Source organism: Benincasa hispida, unplaced genomic scaffold (assembly GCF_009727055.1).
Source record: "Benincasa hispida cultivar B227 unplaced genomic scaffold, ASM972705v1 Contig261, whole genome shotgun sequence".
NCBI lineage: Eukaryota > Viridiplantae > Streptophyta > Magnoliopsida > Cucurbitales > Cucurbitaceae > Benincasa > Benincasa hispida.
This window is the reverse complement of record NW_024064775.1, coordinates 100,850-111,727: the sequence shown is the minus strand read 5'-3', so window position 1 is coordinate 111,727 and position 10,878 is coordinate 100,850. Positions and strand designations below refer to the sequence as shown.

The 10,878-nt window shown below is 36.0% G+C and overlaps 1 protein-coding gene across 3 annotated transcripts in view; it reads left to right on the top strand.

Moving 5' to 3' along the window:
* The window catches only part of LOC120069167 (YTH domain-containing protein ECT4-like), a 15,636-nt gene extending 5,103 nt beyond the window's left edge, over nucleotides 1-10,533 (top strand). For 2 of the 3 annotated variants that reach the window (XM_039020841.1, XM_039020843.1), the window contains exons 4-8: nucleotides 601-680; nucleotides 773-1,180; nucleotides 6,869-7,402; nucleotides 8,099-8,311; nucleotides 9,296-10,533. In XM_039020841.1, coding sequence (XP_038876769.1) covers nucleotides 601-680; nucleotides 773-1,180; nucleotides 6,869-7,402; nucleotides 8,099-8,311; nucleotides 9,296-9,604 — 1,544 coding nt within the window. In that variant the 3' untranslated portion in view covers nucleotides 9,605-10,533. The remainder of the gene's footprint in view (nucleotides 1-600; nucleotides 681-772; nucleotides 1,181-6,868; nucleotides 7,403-8,098; nucleotides 8,312-9,295) is intronic. The other variant, XM_039020842.1, reaches the window with a different exon arrangement.
* Nucleotides 10,534-10,878: the final 345 nt, after the last annotated feature.

Here is a 10,878-nt window from a genome sequence, read left to right as displayed (position 1 = left end):
GCATAAAGCCTTACAGAAAAATTTATTAAGTCTCGTAGGAACCATAAAAGACAAACTAATCCCTCCAAACTTTTTGCTCAAGACCAGGGGAACAGGAGCACCATAACCATTGGTTTAGAATCTATCATCTTTTAAACAAAACATAAGATTAAGATACCAAGCTGGGGCACAAGCTCGAGCTTCTTAGATTAGTGTTGCTTCCAGATCACATGGTAAAAATCACAGGCTAGCCCCCTTCAGTTGAGGACACCTCTTTGTCTATATGGGATAAGAAGTGTAGCTTCTCTTTTGGGCTGCTTCTTGACACGTTTTGTAATATTGTTTATTCAAAATATCAACTTCTAAAGGGGATCCTGGTTATTAGTACATTGCTTTTGTGCTTCATTGGGGGTTGCCGCCTGAGTTGAAGACATCCATACCTGACAACTCACGTATAGGGGACGATAAATCTTGTTCTTCTTGCCGGCTTTTGAACACCTTTTGATTTATATCCTGGTTACTAATATATTATATATTAGTTTTCACGTATGTTGCAATGTTTTTTATTCCTATTACTGACAAATTATTTTCTAACATGTCATGTCCATGTGTTGACTTCAGGATATGGTGGAAGTAGTACTGGTGCTTGGGATGCTTATTCACAGTATGTAAATGCTGATAGTTTTCCAGTTGTATCGCCAGTAAGTTTACTTTTGAAAACATGCTGTTCTTATATCCATATAAAAATAGATTATGTATATCTAATTCTTTTTTTGATTTGTCCATGGAACAGGTTATGTACAATGATAATCCATCTATTGTCTTTCATTCTGGTTATGGCTTCAATCCAGATATGGCATATGGACAATATTCACCGGTTGCTACTCCTATGCCTTCTGTTATGTTAGATGGACAGCTATATTCTCCTCAACAAGTCCCATTCTCCCCATCATACTACCCACAACAAGCTGCACCTGGTTTACCTCATGGATCTTCTGCAGTTCCCGTTTCACCAACAGAGATGATATCACCTGAGAGTAGTACATTTGACAACATGCTATATGGACCAGGAACAGGTTTCTTGCTAAATTTTGGGTCCTTTGGTGGTGGAAATCTGGGTTCAGGCTCCTTAGCATCTCCGGCAGCAGCCTATCCACAGCCAATAGGAGTACTTGGTTCAAATGATCAGAATGTTGGGCAGGTTAATTTTGTTTATTATAGCTGGTGGTAGTTTGGAAAGCTTATTATAGATGCTTCTACAACCTAAAATCCCTGTTTGGTATTGCTTGTATTAGCCTACATGAGCTGTTTCCTACCAGTCATTTTATCCCCCACAATATCTTATTATCATTTAAATATCTTAGAGGGCTTTTGGGACAAGGAGTGGAGTTGTGAACTCTTGGACCCCACAGATTAAGAAGTTAATAAGACAAAATTGATGTTTTTAGTCGTGGGATCCACGAATTCCTTAGGCCAAACAACTCTACTCCCTCCAACTCCTACCCCTCAAATCCTTGGGTTGAACACCCCCTTACTAATTAGGAATATCATATTATTTCCTTAAAAGGAAATTTGATTAGGAAGAAATATTATATTAATATGAATGATAAATTAAGTGCCAATCTAAATCTTACCCTTGATAATTTAAATCTTACTCTTATTAAATACAGAATTCCTTCGTATAAAATAGCTTTCTTTAAAGTTACATGAGAAGTCAAATTAATGAAGAGACCTGTTAATGATATCAAATGCATTTGATTTTATCTGATGTGTTTTAGCTTGCTTCCGTATTGAAAGTACTCAATCTCATTCAAAAGAGAGAAGAAATAAGGGAGAATTAGTGATGATTCATGCCGGTCAAACTAGTTTATTGACTTCAAATATTCTAAGCTTGAGGAATGAGTTTTTATGGATCAGTAGAGGTCTGTGTAAGCAAGAGTCAAAACATATAATCACATACATTTGATTTTATGAATTTGCTTTTTTTATGGCATTTGGTTAAGGTGTGAGTATTTTACTAATATATCCACTTCGAATGTTGCAAAGTCAAGTAAATAAATTGGGACCATTTTGTAAGGGTGAAATGTAAGGTGGTATTTTATATTTCATCCCTTGTTATCATGGTGACTGTTGAGAACTAATTTATCCTTGTTTTGGGAGGATTCTAGTGATATTTTTTGGATTGGTTTCTTAGAACTTAAGGACATAGTTGTTTGACCTGACCTATAGAACAAATCCTATTTACACAAGTTGGTTTGGATTGCTTTCTTTTAGCATGAATTTTACATAGGTCAATATCTGTTATCTGCTATGTGTTCATTTCATGATAATCTTGTTTCTGAAAAATTATTATGTATACATGTAGGTACGTGCCATAGTTTTATATATGTAGTAAAAAATTTAAAATCAAAAGAGGGTGAACCTTCTTGATTTTGTTTAGAAAAGGTTTATGACTGACGACTGTGCTCTTGCAATCCAAATGATGTGCTTTGTGTATGGAGATGTGTGTGTTTTGTGAAGAGGATTTTGGGGTTTTTCAGTTTTTATTGGTTTACTTTTAATTGGTGTTTTGTGTGGGGGGGGGGGGGGGTGTTGTACGTGATTACTTCTTTATTTTTCTTTGTACTTTTTCTTTAAGAAAATAACTTCAAGGCAATCATTGATGGTTCTTCTTACCATTTTGTTGGAACATGATACGCTACATTTTGGGGCGCTAAGTTAAGATACGATGTCTGGAGTTCACATGTCTGTGGAATTCATATATCTGTGGAGTTCATATGTCTGTGTTTGGGGTGCAGAGTTATTTGGTCTGAATTCATATTTCTGTGTTTGGAGTGCAAAGTTATTTGGTTTGAATTCATATGTCTGTGTTTGGGGTGCAGAGTTATTTGGTCTGAATTCATGTCTATGTTTGAGGTACAAAGTTGAGTTCATATGTCTGGGTATCTGATGCAGTTTTTTTTAATTCTAAATAATATGCTTTTATGATTACTATTTTTGTTTTGAAACTTTTTTCAATAATTCTACCCATCTTTGTTTGAATAAAATATGGATTGCAATTTTTTCTTTTAATTTTCAAAACTTTTCTTTCTTTCTTTCTTTCTTTTTGGGTAATGAACAACAATTAACCCATTACATTTCTTGTAGAAACATGGTTAAATAAAATGAGAAACTAAAGCGAAATCAAAACTTTGGATTCTAGCTAATTTTTCTCCATAAATTTCATTATCGTCTTCTTCTTTTTCTTCTTCTTCCTATTGTCGCTATATATTTTTACTATGTCATGAATTTTTTTAATTAAATCTCCCCCATCATCGTAATAGCAAATGGAATGTCACCACATTTCTTCAATAGTTTCACTTTCATTTCCTCTAAATTTGGGGGATCATCAGAGAACAAATCTCTATTTTTTATTAATTTTTGCTAGAAAATGTTCCAAGAACTTTTTTTTTTCATTTTATGGTTTTTTTTTGCTATATGTAACATACTTTTCAACTACAAACATATTTTTCGTCTAAATATTCTTTAACACTTATTTGATATGTGATTTCATTATATATAAATATTGCACTTAATGTAAACAAAATAATATTTTTTTTTTATATAATCAACCACTCTACAACATACTTTAACAGTCATCAGTCTTATAGTAGTCGAATGTGGTTGTCGAAGTTGATTATTGAAGATGATTTTTGCTGGAGTTTGTAGTCGAAGGTGGTTGTCGGAGCTTGAAGTTGGTCACATGAAGGTGTATTGGAGTTGGTTGTCGAAGTTTGTCATTAGAGGTGGTTTTCGAATCCTGGAGTTGGTCGGGCGAAAGTGGTCGTTGAAGTTGATCATCAAAAATGATTTTTGCTAGAGATTGTAATCGGAGGTGACTATCGGAGCCCGAAGTTAGTCGCATGAAGGTGGTATTAAAGTTGATTGTTGGAGTTTTTCGTCGAAGGTGGTTGTCAAAGCCTTAAGTTGGTCGTCAGAGTTGCTTGCTCAAAGGTGATCATCGAAGGTGATTTTCATCGAAGTTTGTAGTTGGAGGTGGTTGTTAGAACCTACGGAGTTGGTCATCGGAGTTTGTTGTTGGAGCCAATTGGTCGACGGAGTTGGTAGCACAAAGGTGGCCATTAGAGTTGGGTCACCGGAGGTGGTTGTCGGAGTTGGTCGCGCGAAGGTCGTCGGAGCTCAGAGTTGGTCGTCGGAGCTGTAATCAAAGGTGGTTTTTGGAGTTTGGATTTTGTCGTCGGAATTATCATCGGAGGTGGTTGACGGAGCTCGGAGTTAGTTGCTAGAGTTGTCATCGAAGGTGGTTGTTGGAGTCTGGAGTTAGTTCTCGGAGTGTGACAATGGCTGATAGGTGAAAGCCATTGAAACATGGGAAGAAGGAAGAGTTGAGGTGAGTTGGTAAAATATACTAACTGAACTCCTCCAACATTTAAAGTTGGTGTGCCAAATAATGAGTTGGTATATTATACTAACTCAACTCAACTCATGTTAGTGAGCCGAACACCCCCTTAGAATTTTCTTTTTACGTGAATCTTTACAACTTTTCAATTTCAATAGAACATAATCAATCTTGTTTGATAATAATTGATAGCATCTTCATGGAATTTTTGTGATTGTTTTATTTGGATGTCTGGGATTTTAAACTTTAAAGTCCCAATTTGTGGTCTTGTTTTTTGGTGGTTCATTTTTCTATGTGGTGGTTTTTCAGCTCATTTTTTATTTCGTTCTTCTCTTTGGTGTTACTTTCAGAGTTGTTTTTAGCTTGCTCCAGTGAAATCTCTTTTTCCAGTTTTTTGGTTTGGTATTTCACTTTGTTGGCTCATTCTGTTTTGGCATCTCATGACTTATTTTTGGTGCTCTCCCTCCAAGTTTTTGGTGCTTTTTAGATTCAGGCTTTTCATCTTATTTAGTTTGTACTCACCTTCATGGTTATTATCATTATCATTATTATTATTATTATTATTATTATTATTATTATTATTTTTATTTCTCTCTATTAGTATTCCCACCTTGGTTAGGGGGAATCTTGAGAGAGCTATAAGAAATTCCCTTTGGGAGGGGATTGATGAGGGGTGAGTGGGAGGTGGTTGTTGGTGCTGACTAAATAGTGTGTAGGTATGACCCTCACCCTTTTGAGTGGGTTGCTAGTGGGGCCACCATGCAGCTTGGTAATCGCCTTTAAAAAGCTTTTGCATCTTATTTCCCTTCATTCTCACTTTTTAAATATTATGTTGGGCATGGTTTGAGTGTCTACTTCTAGGATGGTTGGGTGGGACATAAGCCCTTTTGGGAGATTTTTCCTGTGGTTATATCACATTAAGTAAAAAGTTACATTATGTGGCTTTTGTCATACTGACCTTTGATTCTTCTGCGTCATCTTTAGGATTCTCTCGCCCTCTTTCTAACAAAGAAGTGCTAGAGGTGGTGGACCTTCTTCCTATTCTCATTGATCAGCAAGTGTCTCTTGGGCAAAGGGACATCATATTTTGGTTTGAGGATACCTCAAAGGATTCTCCTGTAGCTCTTTCTTCCTTGCCCCACCGAACCCTGCCTTTGCTTTCTCCTCACTTTGGAAGGTTAAAGTCGTTAGGAAAGTTTTCTTTTTTTCTTTTTTTTCTTTTGTGGCAGAAATTATATGTGTCAACACTTAAGACTGTATCCAACATCGCACTTCCATGGTTTTATGCGTGCAGTGGTGCATGCTCAGCAAGATTCAGGTTGAAGATCCTCTTCAACAATGGACTCTTTGGGGCTTTGTTGGGTTTGAAATAGAGGTCATTTTGCCATGATGGAGCAGGTGCTCTTTTGTTTACTTTTTTGGCCATGAGGGCAGTCTTGTGGCACATTTATTTCTTCACTATCATTTGGGGAATTTGGCTCAAGTGTAATAATATGGTCTTTAGATAGGTTGAGAGGTCAGGTGGTGAAGTTTGGGAGTTGACTAGATTGGGTCCCTTTGGGCGTCTGTTACCAGGCCTTTTAGTCATTATGATCTTGGTTTGATTTTCCTGAATTAGAGTCTTTTTCTGCAGTTTGTTCTTGTGCTTCCTTTTTCTGTCGAGTTTGAATTTTGTTTGCCTTTGTAATTCTCTAATTTTTTCTTAATGAAACTGAGTTTCTTACCTGAAAAGGAAAGTAACAATAATAATATGAGGTGTAAGGACTTGAAGGTTCGCTTTGCTTAGTATTCATATGGAGTAAGCCTGATCTCTTATGAATCAAGCCTCGAGGTTAAAAGCTTGAGGCTAGCATGTGGGCATGAGACATGAAAACCTTTTAAAACATTGGAATTAGTTACCTAGTTTCTGTTTTAGTTAAGTCAAGGGAAGATTCATTGTTAAGGAGCTTGAAAGAATACAAAGACATGGAAAAAAAAGAAAAGGAAAAAAACCCAAGCCCACAAAAGGAAGTCCAACAAGCAGCTCCAACTATGCAAGATAGAACCTATAGGGTAATTTACAGAAGATTTTTGAAATCGAAACTCAAAGGTTAACAAGATATCTTACTAGTGACCTAACATCACTAGAATCCCTCTCTTTCTCTCTAACTGTTATTCCTCTCTCTTTCAAGAAATCCACATAATTGCACCCATTCTAACAAGGCACAAGCACTGACCCTTCTGCGAAAAGGCAGAGGTAGGAAGAACTCTCAACTTGAGCTAGTTAGTTAGCATTTTTTCCCCTTCATTTCTAACCATCCATCACATTATCATTTCTGTAGTTGAATGAAGCCGAGCACGCATAGTTTTAAGAACTATGGTTTTGCATCTACTATGAAAACCTTTATTCATGTTATACTTGTACATTCTAGTCCTTCTGTTTTGGAAAAGCTATTATTTTGGTTTGGATTTTTATATTTTTATCTTGTTATTAACTTGTTTTCATTTTAGGTTTCTCTACAACAGAGACCTATGCATGGGTTTGGATTGGTTTCAAATGCCTTTGACGCTCGGTACCCGTTAAGCAGTTCTTATCAGGGTTCTAACTTTGGCAATGCATCCATTTCATATCCTGCTGTAAATGACCGAAGTCGACTTACCCTTGAGAAGGACAGAGGAAGAGACAGGGATCGGGACTCAATTTCGCTCTTTAATGATCCACATGGCATCTTTAGTGACCGTAATCGGGGGCCACGAGCTTTGAAGGCCAAGGGAAAAGGCGAACAAAGTGCTGCATCTGGTGCAAACAAAAATGATTTATCAACCTCATTAATTAGTCCCGACTCCTACAATCGGCCAAATTTTGCTACAGATTATGAGACTGCCAAGTTTTTCATTATTAAATCATTTAGTGAAGATAATGTTCATAGAAGTATCAAATACAAAGTTTGGGCTAGTACTCCACATGGTAACAAGAAACTGGATGCTGCTTACCGTGAGGCAAAAGAGATGCAAGGAAATTGTCCAGTTCTTCTCTTTTTCTCCGTAAGTTCTGTTTTTTTTTTTTTTTTTTCCAAATGAATTCCCTTTTTTGCCTTATGGAATTCTTATTCCTTAATAGTCATATATTATTATGAGAGGCAGTCAAGGAGGTTGCAGGAGGAAAATTTTAATTTAAAAAAAAAAAAAAACCTATGGAACTTGAGGAATGATCTATGGGAATAAAATAATTTTAGAAGAAAAGGGAGGGAAAAATAAGTAAATATAAATGACATAGAAGAGTCGAGATTTCAAATAACTGTAAACATGACTGAATCCATAGCAGTGCCTTTTTGTTGGTTGGTGTTGCATATTCTCTTTGAGTTTGTTTGATCTTGCTACATTACCATTAACTTTTTATGGGGAGTAGGAACTCGAATGTTAATTTATGTGGCCATTAAAACCAACTTATGTTTTCATGGAATAATTTTGATGAATATTGTTGAACAAAGAACTGAATTACTGTGCATTGTCAAGGGGATGACTTTAGTTTGTGTGCCAGTGCAGACAATGAAATTATTCACATTAGATAGTTTCTTTAACATCAATTGTTATACGTATTTTGATTCTCCATCCTCATATTTGTGCGTTCTATCGTCTTTCTTCTTGTTGGTGAATACTGTCAGTTGTTCTTTATTGTTTATGGACCACAGTTCTCAGTGGATTATGCTGTATGAGCAATTTTGTCGTGTTTTCTTGCAGGTTAATGCTAGTGGTCAATTTTGCGGTGTAGCCGAAATGGTCGGACCTGTTGACTTTGAGAAAAATGCAGATTATTGGCAGCAGGATAGGTGGAGTGGACAATTTCCTGTTAAGTGGCATATCATCAAAGATGTTCCTAATATTAGATTTCGGCATGTTTTACTTGAAAATAATGACAACAAACCTGTTACGCACAGCAGGGATTCTCAGGAGGTATCATTTTATATCAATATTCTTTAATAATTGCATCCTCATCTACGTGGATGAAGCAAAAATGTATACAGATGTTAGGTAGAACCTGTACTAGGCAATTACTTTATTAAAACATAATGGAGTTATATTTGGCAAGAAGCTTCAAACACTCATGTCACGGAGGCTCATGTTCTTTCTTTTTTTAATTAATTTTTGCCCTGCAAGTCAAGTTTTTCTTAGGTTTAGTATAAAATTTATATTTTCCATTGACCTACCCAGTCAAATTCATCGCCCTACTTGTATGCAAAAAGAAAAGGACTAAGTGTAAGGGGGTTCTAGTGAGATTTAGTCTCTCATTAGGTTCTATGTCTCTTTGGACATAGTGGAAGAATTTGTAACTATTTGCTGGGTATTGTTCTCTTGATTTTTGTCCCTTTCTTAAATAAGGCTCCGCTTGGTTCCATGGATGCCTTCTACTTCTCCAAATTACAATGGGTTTGAAGGACTAAGGAGTTAGTTTTGAAACTATAGAGACATAATAGAGTAGAAATTAAAGTTATCGTGAAAATTGTCCATGGAAAAAAAGGTTATTGGCCTGCTATCTTCAGATGGATATCCTATTGTTTATTGGGCTTTAGTTGTTTAGTTGAGCCTCTTTATTTTAGAAGGATTGATCTTTCAGTTCTATCATTGTATTGGTATAGTAGTGGTCTTGTATCTTCAAGTGTTGTTAAGTTTCCTTTTGTTTTGTATCTTGTACTTTGAGCATTAGACTCATTTCATTAATTCAATGAAAAAATCTGGTTTCCATTTAAAAAAAAAAAAAAAAAAAAACAACTCTGATTCTTGACTGCTATAGAGCTTTATTTATATTACCTTTACCCTTGATTTGTATTTTCGCTTGGGGTACTTAGTCAATGAGCACTTTGCATATGTATTGGTAAATTTTGTTAGTCCTTCCTTTCATGCTTCTTGATATTATTTCTTAATGTCATACATTGACAGGTGCCACTGAAACAAGGTATTGAGATGTTGAAAATTTTCAAGGACCACGATCCTCGAACATCTATTATAGATGATTTTGATTTCTATGACGAGCGGGAGAGGATTTTGAAAGAAAGGAAAACAAGACAGCAACTATTTGCAACTGCAAATTCTCTAAATTCACTTGGTGGTGGATCCATTAGCCCAATTTCTGATCAGTTTGCTCAAGCCCTTCGACTTGATGATAATAAGAAAGAAAAACCAGAAATGGAAAAGGGTGCAACATCTAGAATAGATGCTTCAGTTTCACTTGATGATCCGGTAAAGTAAAAGTTCTAAGACTTACTGAGTCTTGAAGCTGAGAGACTAAGTATTATGAAAGTCCAAGCATCTGAAGGTGGATACGGTTAGTGGAATTGCGGAAATATTATATTTCCGTAAGATTGGACTCCTTTGATTCCTTCAAGCATTTAGATGAACGAGTTTGATAGGTATTTCACATCATGAGACACCCTTTGTGACTGATTTTCTGTTCTCCAATAGATGATGATAACATCTGAGGCAGTATTTCCAATAGCAGTGAAGATGATATCTGACGCTTTTTACCATTTTTTCATGTTCAATTACCCAAAGCAGCAGGAGGAAAATTTACTTGCGCTTGGCAAGACGCTTTTCTGATTAAACTATTGCTTAATTTGCATCGAATTTTCCCTTTTATCTGGAGGGTGTTGATGGCATTTCTCGAGTGGAAGGATTTTGCTGAAGGGGTTGGGGTTTACGTAGCAAGTATGCAATAGAATATGTCTGCATTTCTTATCGGTAGTCCAGTTTCTGGGTATTTATGGAGTTACCCATTTGGTGAAGCAGATTAATAAAGGAATTCTAAAAATTTCATTGTTTTAGGGAGTTGACATGTTTTATTTGATATTTTCTTATGGGGTGGTATCTTTAGTATATGTCCAAGGGCAGCTGCTGTGAATTTTACAACAGAGGAGAGAATTGTTTTAACCTGAGGGTGAGGGCTACTTGGTGTTTTTCTCCCTTTTTTTCTTTTTTCCTTTGTTTCTTTTTAATGTCAGATATGTTATTCTAGATGTCTCTAGAGTCTAGACCACAAAGAACTTCTCAAAGGGCTAGGGAGATAGATTCGATGGGACTATTCTGAAAATTGTAATTTGCTGTTTAATCATGTACAACAATTACTCTCCCTCCTTTAAGTCAATTTCTTTATTTCCCACTCACGGGGTAAGCTTTGTGCATATACCTTCCTATTATTCTGCTCTTGAACAGATATTTTGAAGTGAGTCGAATTCTACTGTGAGACTGGAGCATGTCGTCGCTTCAAGGCGGGATATCTGATTTACCGGAACTCCCTAAAGCTTTCAGGCCAGGTTTTCACTATAGTAACTAATTATCGGTCTGCCTTCTCTTTTCATCTTTTTTTCCAAAGAACATTGCGTTTCAAATTTTCAGGTTTTTCCACTCATATCATCTTGCAGAAGTTTGAAAATGAAGTTTCAAAAGGTCTACTTTTTAAGTATTTTGGAATGGTGCATGCAACCTTATTTGGAATGAATAGGATCTTTTATACAGGTTGTGTGCAA